At 42.4% G+C, this 25,091-nt stretch overlaps 1 protein-coding gene across 3 annotated transcripts in view; it reads right to left on the bottom strand.

Moving 5' to 3' along the window:
• The window catches only part of LOC127633378 (cGMP-dependent protein kinase 1), a 280,392-nt gene that overhangs the window by 226,066 nt on the left and 29,235 nt on the right, over positions 1 to 25,091 (bottom strand). For all 3 annotated transcript variants that reach the window (XM_052112424.1, XM_052112425.1, XM_052112423.1), the window contains one exon: positions 20,342 to 20,508. In XM_052112424.1, coding sequence (XP_051968384.1) covers positions 20,342 to 20,508 — 167 coding nt within the window. The remainder of the gene's footprint in view (positions 1 to 20,341; positions 20,509 to 25,091) is intronic.

Genomic DNA, 25,091 nt, shown 5'->3' with positions numbered 1-25,091 from the left:
TAAATCACATGTGTCATCTGCCGACAGCCACACACAGCAGTGAATTAAACTCGCTCAGCCTCTGGAAAAAAGCTGACATACTGTCAAGCTGCTCACGGCTACCTCTGCAGTCTTTTGGCTCTCCAATTATGTTGGGTTTGAAATCTGGTATTTCAGAGAATACAAGTTTTTTCATTAAAAACAGCATTACAATTTCAGAAAACAAATGCTTTTTTGCTTCTAATCCAGCTACAGTCCCTCCTAAGACAGCATTTTTTATTTAGGAGATATTTGATGAAATAAATAGGGATCAAGTGATGCATTCAGAACTACTGAACCAAGCAAAGCTGAAAGGTCCCTGCTGACTGAATTTTCATACTGGTCCAGGCTGGTTTATACTGAACAACTGCTGGGGAAATTGATCTCAATATCAAAAAGAGTCCCAATATTCTTTAATGTTGGAAATATTAATGATGAATAATAATAACTGAGTGACTATTTGCACTAGGTGTAAATAGCACCTGGTGCACAACGTGGCTATTTGCACTCCAATAGTCTGGAGGAAACACAGAAATTGAAGACAAATTGCACCCCAGTGGCAAGGGTTGTATTGGCGATGTGGATGTGCTTTTTTTCATGCGGACCACCCGGCTCGACTCTGCCTAATAATACGAATAAAAATAATAGTAAACGTAATAATAATAATAATAATATTTCTATATTCTATTAAAATAAATCAATACATTCACAATTACATTTATTCATTTGTCAGACGCCTTTATCCAAAGCGACTCACCTGTACTCCTACTTTCTGTAACTGCTGATCTCCTGGGATTTTATCGCATACCAGTCTCTAGAGTTTACTCAGAATGGTAATGGTAGGGTCAGACGTTGGCGTAAACAACTTGAATCATTGATGCACCCTGCCTTGTGTCAATGGTTCAGGCTGGAGGTGGTGGTTTAACGGTGTGGGAAATGTTATCTTGGCACACATTAGGCACATTATTACCAATTTAGCATTGGTTAAATGCCACAGCCTGCCTGAGTATTGTTGCTGACCATGTGCATACCTTTATGACCATGGTCTACCAGGGCTGGACTGGTAATCTGGCATACCAGGCATTTTCCAGGTGGGCTGATGCACTTTGGGGCCAATCAGGGGCGGACTGGCCATATGGAGAACTGAGCGGGCCAGTGGTTTGGCCACGAAACGTGCCGAATGGGCCGCGATAAGCTAAATTGAGCCGCCACATTAAGCAGAACAGACCACAAAACGGTGCCGCAATATGCAGGAAAGGACAGCAGAACCCGGTCAGCAAGTTTTGGCCAGTTGGCATGTAAAATCCTGGGCCGAATTCTCTTCCCAGTCCAGCTCTGTGGTCTACCCATCTTCTAATGGCTACTTCCACCAGGATAACACACCATGCCACAAAGCACACGTCATCTCAAACTGGTTCCAGGAACGTGACAATGAGTTCAGTGTACTCCGGTGGGTTAGTTGACAAACAGACCTGCTGCTGCATTCTGGATCATTTGCAGAGGCCTAATTGCACATGCAGGAAGGCCGGCGAAAAGAGATTTACAGTAGTCCAGTCTAGATATGACAAGCAAAGGAGTTGTGTGGCATGTTCAGAGAGGAAGGGTCTTATTTTTCTGATGTTGTAAAGTGTAGATGTTTGAGATGTGGTCGGTGAAACTGAGTTCACTGGTTACCAAATAATAACAGTGTGAATGAAATGTGGACTGAGATATTTTCATAACTTATGTGGACCAAAAAAATCTGAATCCAGTTAGTAGGTAAGGGACAATGTGAATGCAACAAGACCAGGGAACTTTTTCACTTTTGCTTTTGGATTTAGTTTGTTATAAAAAGTAATGAAGTGTGAACACCATTAGGCCAAATCCACTAATACATTTTTGTAAAAAAAAAAACAAACAAACATGCAACATGAATGCCTCTCATCCATACCAGAACAGCGTTTCCTTCATTGAAACTAGATATTTTAGAAAATGCTCTCCATTACTATACTTTGGAAAACAATGACAGGAAACAGAACACAGTGTTTTCAAAGCTCTACTGTATATGGTTGAACCAACGTGGTTCGAAATCTGAATGTGCGACATAGTTACTACGGTTTTGGGAAAGAGTCATGACTAGCCAGTTGATTTCACCAATGATGCATCGTACTTTGGATGTAACTAGCAGTGAATCATTGTACAGGAAACACACCGTAGATTGTTAGAGGAATATCAGTACAGTGTTGCTTGGCAATTCTTTTTTTTTTTTTAAACTACTCACAGTTTTGTTTACTCCTATAATATGACTTCACTTGCTTCTAAGCTGTGGAAGTTGAAGTACAGCCAGTAATGCAAATCCCCACGGACAGGGGCGTAGATTCCAGGGGGGATGGGGGGGTTACCAATAATAAAAATAAGCAAGAATAACACCCCACCTCCCACCCCAATATATATATACCATGATCAATGTAAACATGTAAATTATTCTCACTGTAATCCCCCCAATGTTCAAGCCATATCTATGCCTTTGCCTGTGGGCCATTTGCACATTATCTGATCCATGAAAAGAGGCGAGTTGACATTGGCTCGCTGATGCTTGTCTTGAACAAGTAAACAAAGCGTCTGGAAACAATTCAGCATTCTACTCTCGTTATATCATAAGATTTCACAGGAAGCAACTTATTTATAACCCAGATGTTCAAGTGTCAAACATTCTTGATTTTATATTTCTTCTCTGAGTTTTCTAGGAGATGATATGTGGTCTTGCTTACCATTAATAAACCTACCAAGCTGAATCTGCTGCCTTTATATGCAGTTCAAAAGTGCATGGTGGCTACAGTGTTATACATTTATATAGTCAAATCACTGTAGCTATTAAAAGTAGAGCTGTCAATTTAACATGTTAACTTAGTGTGATTAATTATAAAAAAAAATTGTATAATAAATAATAAATGCAACTCATCATGCTCCCTGACTAGTACTCAAATTACAAATTGACCCTTCGCTAAGCCCCACCTTAAAAAGCATTTCTGATCAATCCTGGCTTATCAAATGTTGCCCCGCCACCATTACTTTGACAAGCGTTTGCCGGTTGCACTTTATTTTACAGTCTGTGTACTTTCAGTAAATTGACAGTATATTTACCCAAGAAACTACTGAGAAATTTTAGGTAACTACATGTACTTAATATGGGTTAAGGTTAGGGTTGGGGTTAGGTTTAGGGTTAGTACCTATTACTTCAGTTTCAATAAAAATTATTTCAGTTATTTCAACGAATCATACAGGCTACCAAAGCAAAATATACAATTAAAACAAAGACTGTGGTTAAGTACATCAGATAAGAATGACAAACAATGTCTATAATATCCTGAATTTATTTCAATTTCTGTTGAAAAGCACCCTTGTTCTCCCTCTCGCTCTATCTCTCTTTTGCTCGCACCCATCACAACACTGACACGTACATGCGTGCCCGCGCTCACACACACAGTTCTGTTCACTTACACTAATGTTATGAGGTTTGTAATAGCTATCAAGGGACCCTTTTCTCTTTTTATGTGACTACCATGATCATTTGCCTCAATTGTGATTCACCGTCTGCACAGTTTTCCATCAAATTACTGTGTAATTTCACAATTAACCATGTAAAAAAACATGTCGAATACCGGCGTCCACGGCTCCTTCCTACAAGCCTTCACCGGCTCCTTCCTCCAGACCTTCCATGGCTCCTTCCTCCAGGCCTTCCAAAGCCCCTTCCTCCTGGCCATCCATGGCTCCTTCCTCCAGGCCTTCCACGACTCCATCCTGATCTTCCATGGCTCCTTACTCCAGGTCTACCATGGCTCCTTCCTCCAGGCCTTCCATGGATCCTTCCTCCAGGCCTTCCAAGACTCCTTCATCCAGGCCTCCCATGGCTCCTTCCTCCAGGCCTCCCACGGCCTCACCCTCCAGGCGTCCAACAGTCAACGAGTCAATACCAATGCCTGCCATGGTTAACAAGCTAGTTCCTGAAGCTTTGTCCATCCCAGAGCTATAGTTGCAAGCCTCATTTGTCCCTGAACCTTCCACGGCTCCTTCTTCCAGGCCTCCCATGGTCTTGCCCTTCAGGCCTGCTACAGTCAACGAGTCAATGCCCATGCCTGTCATGGTCAAGGGCCACACCTGCCACAATCAACGAGCTAGTTCCTGAAGCTGTGTCTGTCCCAGAGCTAGTGTTGCAAGCCTTGTCTGTCCCTGAACCTCCCATGGCTCAGCCCCTAAAGCCTCCCATAGCAGTACTCATGGACATTTCCCAGTCGCTGCCAACAACTCCTGACCACAGAGACTCCGACCTCAGAGTCTTTCAAGACTCCACTCTCAGAGCCTTCCATGACTCTGCCCGCTCTTCCAGTGGTTCTGTCCGCTCCACCAGAGACTCCTCCTCCAGTGGTCTCATCCGCTCCCCCAGAGATTTTTCCTCCTGAGGCTCTGCCGCTTCTCCTGAGACTCCTCCAGTAACTCCTCCAATTCTATTTGAGACACAATTCCCTGATTCACCTGCAGATCCACCTCCAGCTCCTTGTCCTCAGTCTCAAGTCCCCGCTCTTCCTGCAGCTCAACCCACTCTGCCTCCGGCTCCTCCACCTGAGGCTCAAATCCTCACTCCTCCTATGATTTTTCCTCCAGCTGCTCTACCCGCTTCTCCTGAGAATCCCCCAGTAACTCCTTCAACTCCATTTGAGACTCAATTTCCTAATAATCCTGTTGATCCGCCCACTACTCCTGCAGCTCCTCCTCCTGAGTCTCAAGTCCCTGCTCCTCCTGCGGCTCCGCTCACTCCACTTTCGACTCCACTTCCTGAGACTCAACCCACTAAACCAACTGTGTCTCTGCCCCCTGACCCCCTGCCAGTTCCATTCTGGTGTTCTGATCCTCCGCAAGTTGACTTCCTGGAGCCTCCTCCCAAGCTGCCAGACCCCTCTCCCTACCTGGAGCCCCCTCCCAAATCTCTGGATGCCGCTTCCTGCCTATATGTTCCTCCTTGACATTCTGAACATCCGCCAGCTCCTCCATGGTCTATTGACCATCTTTCAGACTTCCCATGGTGCCCTGGCCGTCCCCCTAATATCCTTTCCTCAGTTTCATCTTCTTCATTTGGGCGTTGGGAGACATCATTTCACGAATCATATCAGCAGCACCTGGGAAAGTATGAGCGAGTAATAGTCAGGTGAAATCACTCTATCATTCTGATTGGATTATAAGAGCAGACTGATTGCTATAAAAGGAGAGAAGATGTGCTCCCAATCATTGTGTTCTTGTTAGCAATGGTTACATCTAAAGAAAGATGTGCAGCCATCATCGCTTTGCATAAAAATAGCCTCACATGCAAGGAAATTGCTGTAAAGAATATTGCACCTGAAAGAACCATTTATCAGATCATCAAGAACTTCAAGGTTCAACTGCAGTGAAGATGGCTTCAGGACATCCCAGAGTGTCCAGCAAGCACCAGGACCATCTACTCCTGAGGAGTCAGCTACGGAATCGTGTCACCACCAGTGCAGAGCTTGTTTAATATTGGCAGCCGGTTGGTGTGAGTGCATCTGCATCTGCGAAGACTTTTGGACAATGGCCTGGTGTCAAGAAGGGCAGCAAAGAAGCCACTTCTTTCCAAGAAAAACATAAAGGACAGATTTAAATTCTGCAGGAAGTACAAGGATTGTGCAAAGTTATTTTCTCTGATGAAGCCGCCTTCCGACTGTTTGGGACATCTGGAAAATTGATAGTCTGGAGAAGAAAAGGTGAATGCTACCATGAGTCCTGTGTCATGCCAACAGTGAAGCACCCTGAGACCATCCAAGTGTGGGGTTGTTTTTCATCCAAGGGAGTGGGCTTTCTCACAATTCTGCCCAAAAACACTGCCATGAATAAAGAATGGTATCAAAACATCCTGCAAGAGCAACTTCTCCCAACGATCCAGGAACAATTTGGTGATGATTTGTGCATTTTCCAGCATGATGGAGCACCATGTCACAAGTCAAGAGTGATAATGAAGTGGCTCGGTGGTCATTACATTGAAATTTTGGATCCGTGGCCAGGCAACTCCCCGGATCTTAATCCCATAGAGAACCTGTGGTCATTCCTCAAAAGGCGAGTGGACAAGCAGAAGCCCTCAAATTGTGATCAACTCCAAGCACAAATAAGGCAAGAATGAATCACTATCAGTCAGGCCCAGAAGCTGATATCCAGCATGCCAGAGTGAATTGCAGAGGTTATGAAGAAGAAGGGTCAACACTTTAAATATTGACTGTTTGCATATATTGAATGTTTTTGCCAATAAAAGCCTTTAAAACTTAAGAAATGATTAGCATTGTTTTCCAGTATACCATAGAAACATACGAAAATAATAATCTTCAAATACTGAAGCAGAAAACTTTGCAAAACACAAAATTTATGTCACTGCCAGTACTTTTGGCCACCTCTGTAGTCTCATCTATTGTGCCTTGAGCAATATCCATTATTTTGTTATCATCTTTATTATTACTAGTGCTATTTCTGTTTGTATGTTTGCTTAAATTCAGCATTTGGGTTCAACAGCTTCTCTCTCAGTGTCCATGTGCTGACAATGTTCATTCTATTTAATCTTTTAATCAACTGACAAGCCAAATTTAAAAAAGCCAACATCCCTGTACATGCAGTAAGATTACAGGTGGTTGCCTTAGCAACACTAATATTACAGAAATCAGTGTATAACATGTTAAGAAATAATTTTTTACAAATCCACTATTAAGGTCAATTTTATGGTTACAGCAACTTAAAATATTTAAAGAAAATAGCAGTACTCCCCCCATTTGAGTTTATTTCCTGAACATCTCCTTTGCATGCAATACACACAGAGGCCAAGGGTACAGGTTTAAAAGTAATATTCATGCAAAGACAAAAGGTCAGGAAATTGAGATCCAAATCGTTGATTTAATAATGAATATTTGTTATGGCCCTATCTAATCAGGAATAATAACCTGGCTGCTGGCAGGTCTCCTGTTCTGGGCGGCCAAGGATATAGACAGCGGTACAACTAATTCTAGTATTCGTGTCATTGCCTTTGTTCTAAATATTTGCATCTTGACCATCAGCACAGCACGTCGTCGATTTCTAGAGGTACTTTTTAAAGTGGTAGTTTTCCAAAAATTGTAATCATACTCATTTCATTACAAATCCAAGGTAGACCGATATATCGGTTTTAATGATTAATCGGTGCCGACAGTAGCTTTTTTAAACTAACGGTTATCGGCAAATATGTATGCCGATAGTTGCCAATAGTTTTAATCTAGTGAATTTAGGCTATAAAAAGCTTAATTTGGTAAACACTTAAATATAGAGAACTGTAATGGAGCCAAGTCTCCATCATTTCAAAATAAGTAAGTACATTTCAGGCTTGTTTTATTTAAAATTCCCAAGTTATGCACCAAATCTTAATTTTTTTTTTCTGGTTATTATTGGGATTTTGGTTGCAAAATAAACTGCTGGGATTTTATTTGTTTTGGACTCTTGTAGCCTCAATGTCTGTGCCTGTAATAGTAAGGAAATACTTTTTTGAACATTCTTTAAATTCTATAAATCGGCCACCATTCCCACCACCTTAGTTATCGGTATCAGCAAAATCCACCATCAGCCGACTTTTATTTCAATCCCATAATATTTTAGTTTTCATAAAACATAAAATAAATTTTTAGATGGAATGTCTGAGCTGTCCTCAGATCTAATTTGCACTTGTGCTCAGTAAAAAAAAAAGACAAACTGAATGGTGGTGGCATAGTGGCTAAAGCACAGGGCTGTTAATCAGAAGGTTGCTGGTTCTAACCCCACGGCCACCACCATTGTGTCCTTGAGCAAGGCACTTAACTCCAGGTTGTTCCAGGGGGATTGTCCCTGTAATAATTGCAATGTAAGTTGCTTTGGATAAAAGCGTCTGCATAAATGTAAATGTAATATTGCTTGTTCATATAGCTTTATCAAAATGTTTAACAGCCCTGCTAAATTGTATTTAAAGCCTAGCCTATAATCTTTATGACATCTGTATGAAAAATGAAACTATAATAAGCCTATATAATATGCCTTAAAAAGGTCAATGTAAAATGTGCCAGTAAAATGTCTTCCAAAAGCAGTGAAAAAAATGCTTCTTTCATAAAACACTTCACTTTTGCATTAACAATTTAGTCACATAGCTGGACAAGGTTGGACATTGTTTGGACATTATCTGAACAAAAGCTTGAATAATGGTTTTTGTCACACATTTTAAAGTTCATAAATGCCTAGAATTAAAGTTTCACAATAGCTAAATATCTTAGTCTACCAATGTTTTTTTCAGGGTTTCATAGAAACATATTTCACAAATAAACTGGCATAATCTCTCTTTCCGAGCACAATAAAGAACATAATCCACAAGAAAATTAAAAGATCTTTGTGAACGCTAAAACATTGAGCGTGTTAGCCATAGCAGAGAGTCAGGCTAGATGAATTCCACCAAACGTTCATGCCTTTGGATTTAACCTTTACATTAGTGGTGCCTGCTGTTGACGAAGTCTATTTAATTGACACTTGATCCTCTAGTGGAAGATCTCACACATTGGGCCTGACCAATTAATAGTGAAAGCGGGCATGAAAAGTTGCAGTCTGACCCTGTACCGCAATCTTATATCCAGTCTGCAATCTCTAACTCCTACACACAATTAGCACCAAATACCAAACACTACCCACTACAGTTTGAAATATTCCAAAATGCTATTACACGATTTAAAGGTGAAGTGCGTAAAGTATTCGACTATTGTACAAGCCATTTGCAGATTGACTCCACTGAAAACTGAAAACATTGCAGCTCTACGGCGCTTGCAAAACATTGCTCTGTTTGTACAAGCATCCCAACCAGCCTGACACAGCAATATTGGCTCAACAAATAGCATGAATTTGGGGTGGGTCTATCTGTTTGCTGACCAATTAAAGAGTTTTTGGAACACCTGAATGAAAACAGTCATCAACAGTGACCGCACACTTTTTTAAAATGTCTAATTTTTTTATATGTATAATAACAATATTTCAATTTTATTGCAAAATCTTCAGATATTCTGTTAACAAATATTTTTTACGAATTTTGAAAATTAAGGGAAAGCAACTGCTTAGTCACTGCTAAGCTCTTTTCACATGATTTGTTTGTTGCGATTCTCTGATTGGTGGAGCTCTCTTTAGGACTATTGGTAGTGTAGTTCTTCACCAGGAATTTAAACTACACTTAAAAGTGAAGTTGAAATATAGCTTCTACAGAAGCATATGCCATTGATTAACAACCTCATAGCTCTCAGTATGTCTGTCTTGAAAGTTTTCTACGGCATCAGTAGAAATCCATTTCTCTATGGAGATAATGTATGGGATTTTTACTTTCCGAACACTACTGTTGCACTGTTATGAATGTGGAGCAGAAATGAGACACTTCTCTTTTAAAGATAGCATGAATGGAGCAGGACAAAATCTATGGTAACACTTAAGAATACTGTATCTTACTTAATGCATAACTAATAAGGAATTACTGTAGAACTAATAAGTAATTCTTCATTAACAATTAAGTCACTAATATTAACTACTAAGGAAGATGTGTTAACTAAAAATCAACTCAATATATATATATATTATATATATATATATATATATATATATAGTACTGTACATTACTATATACTGTATATAAAACTATTCATATAATTTATATAAGATTTCAAAGCCTATCAAATTGTCAAAGTATCAAAGCAGTATACACAAGTATTTAACACATTTCTAATAGTTGGGCCTAACCCTGAAACTTGAATTTCTGTATAAATAGTTAGTAAAATGTTTAAGTAATTTGACGCATTTAATCAAACTGAGTCATTACATTATTTATTAGAATCAAACTAGTTTACACATTCATTAATGCATGTGCAATTGCTGGGGCTTATTAATGAAACTCAAGCAGAAACAAATTTTGTGTATATTTTTTTTTGTAAAAGCATTCTACAAAATATGTTCTGCTTGTGTTTTATGAATGACACCCTTTGTGTCTGTTTTCACAGTCAAAACTCATTACCAGCAGTCACTTAAACTGTGAAATTAAGTGACAACTAACCTGTTTTCTTGCCCTAGTTCACCCGTATTGTGCTCCACATCATTCAATCTTTACAAAATTGAACTCAAAATACCATGCTGTGTTTGTGGGGCACTGTATATTAATGCAGATGTAAATAAACCACTCCGGGTGAGCATTTATGGGGTTGTTATGCAACCATTAGCATGCGGGGACAGTTTGTGGCAGTTTGGTGCATGACTGGTGAAACTGATTCTTGCTTCTTTCTAGAGCAGAGATCTGCCACATATTTACGAAAGTAAATGTGACATCTCATGCTCTTCTCAGTGTACAAATCTCACATGGCTAAGTATAGCGCTGTTTCATCATCACTTCTGGCATCTTGGGAGGGAATGGGGGGAGAGGGGGTGCTTTTCCTGTTTGGACTGCACTATGGAAATATAGTGGGTTTCTTGCCAACACCTCATGCCAGCACTACTTATCAATGGCTCAACTTGGTAGAACATCGATTAATTCTAAAAAATTTAGTTTCTAAAACAATTTAAAAAAATGACGTGTTTAGATAATCTGTTTGGAATTCTATAAACAATGCATGTTCCACTGCAAACGGGTTGCTTTAACAACACATAAATGAAAAGCAACTTACTCAATGTGCACTGTAACATGACAGCGATAGTTGGCTAATTGTTTTAGGTATAAAAGTCTTGGTTTGGGTGCAGGGTCCAAATTTAATGTACTTAGTGCCCCCAGATCCTCTACCTGGTCATCTAATGGTTAGACGGAAACCTGGAGAGGAGTTCAAGCCACAGTGTCTCACACCTAGTGTTAAATTTGGTGGAGGATTGGTGATGATCTGGGAGTGCTTCAGCAAGACTGGAATTGGGCAGATTCGTCTTTGTGAAGGACACATTAATCAAGACACAAACATAAACACATACGGCAGCTAGGTATGGCTCTCTCTCTCGAACTGCCGCATCTTGGCATACCGTCTCCTCGGCTGATTAGTCACGGGCGTGCATAGTCACGGCCCGGCCCCGCCCTCCTCCTCGTCACAATGAGATTCATCAATGTATCCACAACATTCATGGGACAACTTACATCCGCACAGTGAAGCGACACGCTAGTCTGAAAATGCGTAATTTGCATTACGTAAATGGAAGCGCATCTTAGTTCTAGCGGGAAGACTAGCAGCTGTATATCATCACATCATTAGCTGGGTAATTCCTAGCCAATCGCATGTAAGCCATTGCTTGATAAGTCTGCTCACAATCTATCACATTGCTGTTTCAGTGTGCTAACACAGGAAACCACTCTCTTTTGTGCATTCATCAAGTTCATGAGAGAAATCCATCCATCCATCCATCCATCCATCCATCGTCAACCGCTTATCCTGTGTACAGGATACCCTATCCCAGCTAACATTGGGCGAAAGGCGGGGGACACCCTGGACAGGTCGCCAGTCCATCGCAGGGCCACACATAGACAGACATACACTCACACTCACCTCCACATCCACATCCACATCCACCTCCACCTCCACCTCCACGGCAATTTTTTGGAGACACCAATTAACCTAGCCTGCATGTCTTTTGGATGGTGGGAGGAAGCCGGAGTACCCGGAGAGAACCCACACAGACACGGGGAGAACATGCAAACTCCACACAGAAAGGCAGGGGCAACCAGGGTTTGAACCCACGACCTTCTTGCTGTGAGGCGACAGCGCTAACCGCTGCACCACCGTGCCGCCCCATGAGAGAAATAGTAACGTCAAATTCATAAACAACACATTCGTTTTTCAATAAATCCAATGATCCAGTCCACAAAGGAAGTCTGAGTGATTTGTTCATGAATCAGACTAATAAACTCACTGGTAAACTCACTGATTTCTTGATCCAGTCGCTGCAGTTCTTGAGTTGAGAACTCACTGGAGGGGAAGATTATTACTGAATAATGACTTAACTTCAGGGTAAGTAAATAATGACAGTATTTTCATTTTTGGGTGAACTATTGCTTTAACAGCACGTACCTTTCAGCTTGTCTGCGACAAAGCCAACGCTCAGCAATAGGACAAACAGCAGGGTAGCATATTTACTTTACCCGCACTTTAATGTTAATAAAGCTTGGTAACATGTTTTTGAGGTGGGCCACAGCCAGTCTTATGAGAGTGTGCAATTAAATGAGAGGGCAGACACAAGGGCAAGTAAATGAATTAGATGAAATTAGCATCTCTGACGCTAGTGGCGACTACTGAGATGTATTCTACAGGGACAACAATACACCAGGATGGGGAGAGTGGCCTGTCCATTGTACTTTACTAAGAGCAGATTGAAAATGTTTGGAGAAAAATAGCAAGCCTCATGTGGTGACTGGCAGGGGTTATTATAGAAAGGCAAGCGTGGCAGTTTACGGCACATAGTTGGGGGGAAAAACACCACAGTGAGCAGCGCTACATAGCAGAATAGCAATTCTATTTAAAACTGTTTGGGTCCCAAACTATTTGTCCTCCGCACTGGTGTTAGTGTAAATAGCAAAACCAAATACATTCACTCCCACACAAATCACAAGTAAATGGCAGATAGTCCGTTCATAAACACTTAAGGCCCTGGCACACTCACGGCAAAGTGCACCTTTGTTCTTCGCTAAGAGCCAAAAAGAAGTTTGAAACAGATGAGCAACAACATTCTGTTGACAAACATTCAGACACCGGCCATGCTGCTGTGGGAGGTGTTTAGTGGTACATTTAAATATGAGAACGCTCAAGACTACATGTAAAACATCAACTAATATGGCATTAAAATGTGTAATCAAAGACTTCCTGCCTCACTGTATGAGTAGAATTCACACAAGATCAGTAAAAGTAGCTGTTTTAACAACTTTATGATGATTTAAAGTAATATAAACATATGCAGTAGATAATGTGTAATTTGTCATGTTTACCTTTTGCATTCATGACGCAAATGTGCTAACACGCTAAGGCACGCTATATGCGCCGATTAAACTCTGTTCTTGTACTTTATGATGGCACTGATACTTCTTGAAAGATGGGTGCATAAAACAGTGTTAATGGGTAGAATACAGACAAAAGAAATATGATAATCACACCTTATTTTGGGCAAATGTGTGAATAGTTTTCAATGCAGAACACACATGACTGAATCAGCATATTAAACAACAGAGTGAATGGGCACTTTAGAGTATTCAAGAAGACTTGTTTCCTTTTGTAAACTAATTAAACAAAAAAAGTTGCATGAGAAGTGTCTATGCGAACGATCGTACAGATGTAGGTACATTTGCACCAGTTTGCTACCTCTGCACGCCAGTGTTCATGTTGAATGATCTTAACTGACTGAATGGGAATTAGTTGTTTGCCTCAAGGTATGTGGAGCTCTAGGCCATGCCTATCGATGAGGTGGACCAATGGCAGTAAGGTGTTTAGTAGTTGGTACAAAGTTTTTACGAAATTACGTCACACCCGTTTGTTCTTTGAGTTCATAAGAAGTGTGCAGGTGTGGGGTGTTGACCAGAAAGGCATCAGGAGACAATGCCATAAACAATTTATTTTCCCTCTTTGCATATATATGTACAGTATATTGGGCAAACGTACATACACATGGAGAAAAAACAAACTTCAATAGAGTTGCTAAAACCTAGTTGACCTAGTCCTCCCATAATTCCATGATTACTGTATAAAACAGGAAACAGAAAGGCTGCACATTATCTTAAAACCCACCCATGGAACCATGCTGCAGTAATTAACCCAGAGACATGTAAGAAGGAAATTAATGAAGCAAAAAAAAAACTCTTGTTGTATTTGTTCAACCTGTATATGCTCCTAATGAGCCAAATAATGAAAAAGAACCAAATTGCTTACCACAGCTATGCAGAGGATACACAGGTCTACTTAGCCCTATCACCTAATGATTACAGTCCCATTGACTCCCTGTGCCAATGCATTGATGAAGTTAACAGTTGGATGTGCCAAAACTTTCTTCAGTTAAACAAAGACAAAACTGAAGTCATTGCGTTTGGAAACAAAGATGAAGTCCTCAAGGTGAATGCATACCTTGACGCTAGGTGTCAAACAACTAAAAATCAAGTCAAGAATCTTGGTGTGTCTCTAGAGTCAGACCTCAGTTTCAGTAGTCATGTCAAAGCAATAACTAAATCAGCATACTATCATCTGAAAAATATTGTAAGAATTAGATGCTTTGTTTCCAGTCAAGACCTAGAGAAACTTGTGCATGCTTTCATCACCAGCAGGGTGGATTATTGTAATGGACTCCTCACTGGCCTTCCCCAAAAGACCATAAGACAGTTGCAGCTCATACAGAACGCTGCTGCCAGGATTCTGAGCAGAACCAGAAAATATGAACATATCACACCAGTCCTCAGGTCTTTACACTGGCTCCCAGTTACATTTAGGATTGATTTTAAAGCATTATTACTGGTATATAAATCACTCAATGGGCTAGGACCTCAATATATTGCAGATATGCTCACTGAATATAAACCCAACAGATCAATCAGATCATTAGGATCACATCAGCTAGAAATACCAAGGGTTCACTCTAAGCAAGGAGAGTCTGCTTTTAGCTATTATGCCAGCCGCAGCTGGAACCAGCTTCCAGAAGAGATCAGATGTGCTCCTACAGTAGTCACATTCAAATCCAGACTCAAAACACATCTGTTCCCCTTCTGTCGCTCTCTCCACGTTGTGTCAGAGAAGCGACACTAGGGGTCTCTCTTGAGCGCCGATATTCACCTCTGAACTATGAAAAAAGGCCAATGAGAGTTGGCAACCAGTATTTGCATGTCCCGCCCCCGGACATACGGGTATTTAAGCGGCGCAAATACGGGAGTTCATTCAGAAAATTTCTTCGGAGCCTATGGTCGTGTTTGCAGACTGCTGCATTTTACACACCGAGTTCCTGCTATCCTCTGCTGCATGCTGTTGGATTCTACAGTGCACAACAGCGGCTTTCTCCTGTTTGCACGGCTGTGCACTTCCTGCCCCTGAGCGCATCGACAGTTGCAGATAAGAAAGATCTCTCACGAGTTCTTTCATTCAAAAAAGAGCGATTTTATTTAAAAGAGTAATTTCCTCTAAAAGAGCAAAAAACACAGCGGCGTTGAACGTCCTTTTAAGGACGCGTCTTTATAAAGATGCCTTTCCGCCCCTGTGTTGTTCCTGGATGCGGTAGAGTACTCTCCGCTTCTGACGGCCACAGGCGTTGTCTCGTGTGTCTGGGCAGTGATCACACTGAGGCTGCGTTTGTGGATGGTTCATGTTCTCATTGCGAGAACATGACCATGACAACATTGCGGTCGCGGCTTGCTTACAACCGGAAGCGGAACCGGAAGCAGAGAGTACTGACTGCTTACAACCGTAAGCAAGCCACTACAGCCGCCCCCCGCGTCGCTCCTTCTTCCCACGGGATTGAGGACGATGCGGCTGGCGATGGAGGCGATTCCACTTATGTCCCGAAAGCACTACCACCTGGCGGGGCCGCCCTGTACTCCCTTCCCGGTCCTGTAGCGCAACATCCTTGCTCACCGCGAAGTCCTACAGCGCTACCGGACGCGCCGGAGGCCCTGGACAGACCTCTGCTTTCTACGGGCAGAAGTACCCTTGCAGCAGGTGTCCCATCCCGTTCTGGTTACAAACGACGCCTCCAAATTGGGTTGGGGCGCCGTGTGCAACGGGCGCGCAGCCGCAGGCCAGTGGAACCGAGGCCCGCTGCGCTGGCACATCAACTGCCTAGAGCTGCTGGCCGTTTTTCTTGCCCTGAAGAAATTTCTTCCGTTGATTCGTGGCAAGCATGTCCTAGTCAGGACAGACAGCACCACGGTGGTGGCCTACATAAACCGCCAAGGCGGAGTACGCTCCCTCCACATGTCACAGCTCGCCCATCGTCTCCTCCTTTGGAGTCAGCAGCGACTGGAGTCACTGCGCGCCACTCACATCCCCGGCAACCTCAATGTGATAGCGGACGCGCTGTCAAGGCAAAACTTGCCCGGCGGAGAGTGGAGGCTCCACCCCCAATCGGTCCAGCTGATTTGGGACAGGTTCGGCAAGGCCCAGGTAGACCTGTTTGCCTCCCAGGAAACCTCCCACTGTCCGCTCTGGTATGCCCTCACAGAGGCTCCCCTTGGGACAGATGCTCTGGTGCACAGCTGGCCCGCGGGGCCAAGCCTGTTGACTCCGTGTTTCCCTTAGGCAGTTACAGCTGCCTCGGTTGCCGTGCTGTATGCTTCCCCCCTCTGCGAGGCTGGATCTACCACCGCACTACTTTTCCGCATAAGACCTAAGTATAGGCCATGCGATGTATTTGCCACTCAAAATTTGCCACCCCTCCCGGGTAGGTGTGGCCTCCACAGGGTCTTCTCCACCCTAATAAGGGCTAAGACCCCCTTCCCTCAATGCGTGTAAGGGCCCCGGCCGTAGTTGCTCTATGCGAGAAACATAGAGAGAAAAGAGGCCCAGCCAGGCTGGCCCATTCCCATGTTGGCGGCCGTCACCTTGTTCCCCCCTCCAGGGTAACGATAAGGAATCCTGATGGCTTAAATGGGGCATTGGGGAAGGGTACGTGCAGTCTGATACAGTTGGTCGTTCTGCACGTAGGAATACCTGCTCGCTCCTGTATCAGCGGATCACGTACACGGCTCAGCGCATGGCTCTTTTTAAGTGGACCCCTAGTGTCGCTTCTCTGACACAACGTGGAGAGAGCGACAGAAGGGGAACGTCTAGGTTACGTATGTAACCTCCGTTCCCCGATGGAGGGAACGAGACGTTGTGTCTCCCCTGACACGTCACTGAGCCGAGCCCCTGTTGTGGCCGGACCATTTCCGGCTCCTCAGAAAAATCCTGAATGAACTCCCGTATTTGCGCCGCTTAAATACCCGTATGTCCGGGGGCGGGACATGCAAATACTGGTTGCCAACTCTCATTGGCCTTTTTTCATAGTTCAGAGGTGAATATCGGCGCTCAAGAGAGACCCCTAGTGTCGCTTCTCTGACACAACGTCTTGTTCCCTCCATCGGGGAACGGAGGTTACATACGTAACCTAGACGTTTAGCTGTGCATTTACTGAATGAGCACTGTGCCACTGTGTGTCCGACTGTTTGTACTGTATTTTATTTTATTTTATTTTATATTCTAAACTGTTTCAATTATTCTTATTTTTTATTTTTTCATTCTTATTTTAATCTCTTCTATGTAAAGCACTTTCAATTACCATTGTGTATGAAATGTGCTATATAAATAAACTTGCCTTGCCTTGCCTATTTCTTTCTTGCCTAATGTGCACCCTTAGACAACAAAAAGACAAATAAGTGCATATAATACAACTTATAACTCAAAGGCAACCCATCACATCATCACAGCAGGGGCCTTTACTATCCGCCCAGCTCCTTACACAAAGCTATCTGTTGACATCAAAACACATATAGTGAGGGGGCCTGGGTAGCTCAGCACATATTGCTGCTGACTACCACCCATGGAGTCACGAGTTTGAATCCAGGGTGTGCTGAGTGACTCCAGCCAGGTCTCCTAAGCAACCAAATTGGCCCAGTTGCTAGGGATAGTAGAATCACATGGGGTAACCTCCTCGTGGTCATGATTAGTGGTTCTCGCTCTCAATGGGGTGCGTGGTAAGTTGTGCATGGATCGCGGAGAGTAGCATGAGCCTCCACATGTAGAGTCTCCGCGGTCCCATGCACAACAAGCCACATGATAATATGTGTGGATTGATGGTCTCAGAAGCAGAGGCAACTGAGACTTGTCTACCACCACCCGGATTGAAGTGAGTAAACACACCACCACAAGGACCTACTAAGTAGTGGGAATAGGGCATTCCAAATTGGGAGAAAAGGGGATATAAAAAAACACTTTTAGTGCATGACTTGTAAGGCAGTACATGTCAATATTATACAATATAAGTACAATATTTGCATTGCATAACCAACTTCAATTACAAGCTTGTTCTTGTGCATTCAAATTGCACAGAAGCTCAAGTCATTTTATGATGCAAAAGACTGTGGTACGAGTCCTGAAGAGCATGCGAGTTGACACGTGAGCAAAAATGTCATAGGAGCAGCACAGAATGACGTGTTTGCATCTTTTTATGACATTATTGGTTAGGTTTAATATTAAGTTTTAGGTTAGGGAGGTCGGTTTTGTTGATTTAAAACTCAGTAGGGCATTAACCTTAAAATCATTTTGGGACAAAATTTGAAATGCTTTTAGTGGCATAAAGTGGACATTTCACCTTGGAACTGAACCACATAATGTAATTTTGCAAAAATATTCCCACAGTCACATAATTGTCATGAGATCAGGCTAAATTTTTGTGGTCCATACAACATAGGTAGTCATTAAACTGAAATTGAAGCTATTAATCACAAAAAAAGCATGAGCACAAATTGGGAAGACACTCAATGAACAACAAGGTGTTTATTTATTAATATTCCAGTTTGTTCCTTGCACAAATCTATATTATGGCTACAGAAGATTGTGAAAATACTGAACAAGTTGTATGGACTACTTCTATGGGGCTTTTTTATTCTTTTTGGAACTTGACAGAATAAATCACAATCCACTTCCCTTGTATAGAACGCAGTGCCTAAGATCTTCTTTTGTGTTTTACTGAATAACAAAAATTGTTCAGATTTGGAACATTTATGGGTGAACTATAACTTTAATGGTGAATTTGAAATGCAATTGGAACACTGCATTTAGAAGCAATCTTTTTATCCATGTCCAATGACCCTAGAATAATATGAAAAGAAACTCCTTGTTCTCACCTAATTGGCACCAGTACCACCAGCGTACGCACTGTGCGTAACATGAGCGCTCTGAATGACCTGAGAAACATTTACACTCAGAATACGTCATCAATCATGAAGTGTATCCAGTATTTCTGTTGGCGAATGAATACATCTTTTGAGTCGGTTCTTTTCAGTGCATTGGCCAAACAGGCTTTCAAAACGTTCTGAATCGATTCATGAGGCGTTTTTTGAGAGGTAACTTTGAGAAACTTGCTGTCATTTGAACAAGGGGCTGTTCAAACCTAAAGTGTTTTTACGTCAACTCGCACTGTTTTTCAATAGTTTTCCATACAAACGTTCGCTAGATGGATGTGTTTTGAGGCGCTTTAGTATAGGCGTTTTGAGCCGTTGACAACTGCGCCACGTTTCACTGAGGTTTTAGCATCTCTCATGGGAGCGCAGCATTTTTAGACGCCGTGTCAAGTTAAAAAGAACTACAAATGATAAATGGATTCTACTCTATTCGTTGTGGAGCGTTTTGCTTTTTTCCTGTACAGCAACTTAACAGTAAATGTTACTGGAAGAAATGTCTTGGCCAATAGTTACATGAATGCTACTCACACTCGAGAGAAAAGGAAAAAAAAAAGGCTTCTCTCAAAGAATTTAGTGTACCCTTAGATAAAGTCCTGCAGGCGCCCATGGTGTGCATAATTTCCTATAATTAATATAGATTTGTCTTATTGCCTGCAATCAGTAGCAAAGCAAAAATCTGTGGATAACAACCAAACAGACACTCTGAAATCATCTCAAGTGTCTTCATTAAAGCTCATAAAAAGGGTTTACATTTTCAAAGAGAGACCAATTCAAGGAGAGCAATACCAAAAATGTATTTTTTACAAGATGCACTTCACAATCAACATGAGACTATATGTCAGACTGGCCATAAGAGATTTTTTAAATGCTTCCAGAATACACATCAGCACAGAAGGGGGTCTCACATTCAGACGAACCCTGTGTGTCAGGATACTGTCACCTTTGTCAGACATGTTTCTAGTGGTGACAGGATCCTGACACTTACATTCTGTGTCTCTGTGTGAGCACACAGCTTTGGTTGTTTTCCTTGCCGTTTGCTCTTCTGTCTAGTCTGTGTTCCATGTTTAGAGCATGGTGTCGGAATACTGACTCTTCGGTCTCGGGATACAGAAACTCATGCTCTATGTCTTGTCTTTGTGAGCGCATGGCTACATGTTCGGTTTCGGTTCTCTTGCCATAAGCTCGTGTCTCGTCATGTCTTTTGTTTGAGCACATGGCTAATTGTCCCAACATTTGTCAGTTAGCTCACCATTGGCAGATGTGGTAAAAAGTTGGACACTGCCTGTAAATGAACTCGTAGTAAAATGCAGTAAATCATATAACCATATTGCAATAACTATAAAACAAAATGCACCCAATCATCCTCTTTTCAAAAATACCAAACACAAAGATTTGACATACCTTCCATGACATAGACCAGAGAGCCCACATCGCCTTCTTTGATGATACAGCTTTCTTTATCATACTCCACAGGGTACATGCAGTCCACAATCTCCTGAATCTGAGACAGCTCCAGGTTTTTCATGAAGTCATTGTCAAGAATAGCTTCCTTGATGAGTTCTTTAGACCTGCGGATAACACATACTAAATGAAAGACCTGCTGACTTTATTCATTGATAAAATCAAAAAAAGATTTTTTTCTGAGAATGCTTTATCAAAAACTAACTAAACCACGGGGTTCCTCTAACAAAACTTAAATTTCACAGCACTGAGTCACCCAAGACACAAATCACTCTTTTTGTTGATCTCCAGACACCTCCACTCAACACCACAGCATGTGAAATTACTCACCGAAAATTGTATAGGAAAGTTTTTTTTCGATAATAACCCTTGTTTAAGTAGGTATAAGTAGCAAGTAACACCAGAAAGTCTAAATGGCTACTGTGTTTATAACAGTACATGTGTGATATGCAAAACACTCTGTCAACACAGAAAAAAAGCTATTAATCTTGTCAGATTGAAAATCTGCTTGAAACCATTCAGTTCCTTTACAAAAAGCTTCACTTTGATGCTGCACTGCTAAGCGCTACGGGGAACAACTCTAGCTGTGAACCGAGCTGAAATAGTGTGTGTGAACATTGACTGGAATTTATAGCCTCGGTTGATGTAATCATTAGATGCACCTGTGGCCAGGCTATAAATGGATACGTCACCAGGTGTCGTCAGAAACTCTTTTTTCAGAGCGATTCTGTTTCTGTGTGTTTCACAAACCCTGTCAAAACTTTCTTTCCTCTGTTAGGAGTTAGAATCAGTTAGGCAGTGTGCAGTGAACGTTGTTCTCTTTGTTCTCTTTTTTCTTCTCTCTTCTGTTTAGAAAATATTATATATATATATATATATATATATATATATATATATATATATATATATATATATATATATTTCTATAAAAAAAAGAGAGAAAAAAAGAGAGAATGACTGAAAGCCGCAAACGGTGCGTGTTCCCCTCTTCTTGCTCTATAGCTGAAGAGGACACACATAAGTTTTTGCTCTGTTTGTTTGGGGGTAAGAGCACGCTGCTCTCACGTTGCAGCACCGTTGCACAGCGGGTTGATGGCTGTATTTCTGGCCCTGAAATACCTCCTCCTGAGGCTGCCATGTCTTGGTGCGGGTGGACAATACAGTGGTAGCCTCTTACATAATGGAAACCCACGTTCTTGTCAGCTGTATTTCTGACACGTTGGGTTCTCCTTAGGGCCCAGGGCAAGCTCCTGTCAGTTATATCCCTGGATGCCCGTATATGGGAGCAGATTTACGGTCCAGACAGAAAATACCAACGGGGGAGTTAAGAACTCCACCCTAAGGTAGTAGTTGCCCAGAGTTCGCCAGCAAGGGTTTTTGCCTCTTACTGATAGCACCGCGCTGGCCGAACAGGGCTTGGTTCTCGGAGCTAATCTCTTCCCTCGACGGCTCACCTTGGGCGATTCCAAAGAGGAAGGATCTTCTATCTCAGGCACAGGGCAATATTTCATCCCTGCCCCAAATTGTGGAATCTTTCATGTTTGGCCCCTAAGGGTACCAACTGAGGGACACAGGGCTCTCTCCTGAGGTTATCGAGACCTTTTTAAATGCCGGGCTTTTTCCACTTGGAACAAGTTTGGGTGAGATCTTAGGGCAGAAGAGGACCTCTTCGCCTCTATGAATAGCGCAATGTCTCCTCTACTTCTCCCTGAAATCACCCAGCCCCCTTGGGTCTGGACGTTAAGACACATACATGACCCAGAATGCGTCTGTATGCATTTCTTTCCCCGGTTTCTCTGCTCCCGGGAGTCTTGGCGATGTTCACCAGCAAGGGTCTTGCCTCCTATTAATGGCGCTGCGCTGGCCGAACAGGATATGTTTCTCGGAGCTAATTCCTCTCCTCGACGGCCCGCCTTGGGCGATTCCGAACAGGGAGGACATTCTCATCCTTGGCCCGAATTGTGAAACCTTTCATGTCTGGCCCCTAAGGGTACCAAATGAGGTTCACAGGGTTTTCTCTTGAGATTATCGAGACCATTTCAAGTGCTAGGGCTCCCTCCACTTGGAACTGATCTGGGTAGATTTTACAGGGCAGAAGAGGACCTCTTCGCCTCTGTTGATAGCGCAATGTCTCCTGTACTTCTCCCCGAGTCGCCCAGTCCCCCCCCCCCTCGGGAGGGGCTGAACGTAGTAACGCAAATGCGCCTGCATGCGTTTCCTTCTACTAAAGTTCTTATTACAGAACCAGCTAACTGCCAGTTTGCTTCAGTTCTGGATTTTCTGTAGAAAGAACTGTCAGCGGGCACTTGCCTCGCCACTGCCAGGTTCTATGTGGCCACTGCGGTTTGCCACGGCTTGGTGGGCGGGGTGCCCTCAAAGTGGCATCCTCATTATTTCCCGGGCCTACGAGGCGCGCGGTCAAGCTTCGCCAGTAGGTTTCAGGGCGCACTCTACCAGAGGGCTCTCCTCCTCTAAAACCTTGGCTAGAGGTCTCCCTCTGCAGCAAGTTTGTGATGCGGCAGGTTGTCCTCTCCGCACACATTCATTGGACTTTTTTAGTTTGGATGTTCTGCACTCCGGGCTCTTATGCCCTTGAGTCGACATCTCAAGCTCATGTCTGGACAAGTTTGTGATGCGGCAGGCTGGTCCTCTCCGCTCACATTCATAAGTTTTTATGACAAGTTTGTGTTGCGATCGGGTTCTCTTCGCACACATTCATCAAACTTTATGGGTTAGATGCTTTGCTACTCCGGGCTCTTATGCCCTTGAGTCGACATCTCAGCCCATGCCTAAACAAGTTTGTGATGCGGAAGGCTGGTCCTCTCCGCTCACATTCATCAGTTTTTATGACAAGTTTGTGTTGCGATCGGGTTCTCTTCGCACACATTCATCAAACTTTATGGGTTAGATGCTTTGCTACTCCAGGCTCTTATGCCCTTGAGTCGACATCTCAGCTCATGCCTGAACAAGTTTGTGATGCGGCAGGCTGGTCCTCTCCGCTCACATTCATCAGTTTTTATGACAAGTTTGTGTTGTGATCGGGTTCTCTTCGCGCACATTCATCGAACTTTATGGGTTAGATGCTTTGCTACTCCGGGCTCTTATGCCCTTGAGTCGACATCTCAGCTCATGCCTGAACAAGTTTGTGATGCGGCAGGCTTGTCCTCTCTGCACACATTCATCAAAATTGAATGGTTTAGATGTTTATGCAACTCCGGGCTCTAATGCCCTTGAGTCGACATCTCAAGCTCATGTCTGAGACCTCTCGCGTTTTTGTGAGTACACTGCACAACCGTAGGGGTCCGGACAGCCCCAAGTGCGGCGGCGTGGGTATTGCGTTCCCCGTAGCGCTTAGCAGCGCAGCATCAAAGTGAAGCTTTTTGTAAAGGGAACGTCTCGGGTTACATGTGTAACCCTTGTTCCCTGAAAAAAGCGGAACGAGATGCTGTGCTACTCTGCCGCACTGGGACGTCCCAGGACTGCTCTTCAAAAAGAAGTATCTGACGACACCTGGTGACGTATCCATTTATAGCCTGGCCACAGGTGCATCTAATGATTACATCAACCGAGGCTATAAATTCCAGTCAATGTTCACTGACGTGTTACACACACTGTTTCAGCTCGGTTCACAGCTAGAGTTGTTCCCCGTAGCGCTTAGCAGCGCAGCATCTCGTTCCGCTTTTTTCAGGGAACAAGGGTTACACATGTAACCCGAGACGTTTCATGCATCGCACTAAATACTAGTTTTGTCAATATTTATAACAATGAATACTAGATCAATTGTTGGGTGTAATCTAATTACAAAACAATTAATTACTGTAATCTAATACCTCTTTAGTACAAAAAGTAGTTTATCAAATAACATTTTAAATGCTTCAAATTACAGTTACTGACTTTAAGTCAGTTCCGCCAGATTTTCGCTGCATTTTTCCTGATTGTTGTGGCCCAAAATTACTGAATTTGCTGCAGCTTTTCTCAAAAATTGTGATGCCATTTTTTTGCATTTTTCTTTGTGTTTTGGTTTTGAAGTATTTTTTTAGGTGTGCAATTTTTTAAGTGCAATTACCTATAAATATTTGAGTGCATAATATCTGAATATGCAGTTAGCAAGGAAAAAACAATAAATACACACAACAATATCGTACATTTAAGAGGTGAAACCCATGATAATGGATTTGTAGCATAATATTGATTACCACAAAATTAATTTAGACTCATCCGTCCTTTTCTTTATAAAAAGCAACAATCTGGGTTACAGTGAGGTACTTACAATGGAAGTGAATGGGGGCCAATTTTTGAATGTTAAAATACTCACTGTTAACAATATGTGTGCTAACATGATTTTAGTGTGATAAAATCACTTAATAACCTTTTCTGTGTGAAGTTATAGCCAATTTTACATCTTCGTTGCCATGACGATGTCATGTCAACAAAACGTAAAATCCTAAAACAACTGAAAAAATTATGATTTAAACAAATGTACAGCTCAAATAATACATGGGTTTTAACAGAAGTATTGGTAAGCTGAATATTATATAAGCATTGAATTTATGAGCTTCAAAGTTCAGCTTTTAAAACCTCAAAAAATTGGCCCCATTTACTTCCACTGTAAGTGCCTCTCTGTAACCTCGATTTTTGAGGGACGAGTCTAAATAAATACATTATATATAAAATCAACATTATACCACAA

This window comes from Xyrauchen texanus, chromosome 40, assembly GCF_025860055.1.
Source record: "Xyrauchen texanus isolate HMW12.3.18 chromosome 40, RBS_HiC_50CHRs, whole genome shotgun sequence".
NCBI lineage: Eukaryota > Metazoa > Chordata > Actinopteri > Cypriniformes > Catostomidae > Xyrauchen > Xyrauchen texanus.
Note: the sequence above shows the minus strand (reverse complement) of the source record. Positions and strands in the feature narration are given on the sequence as shown.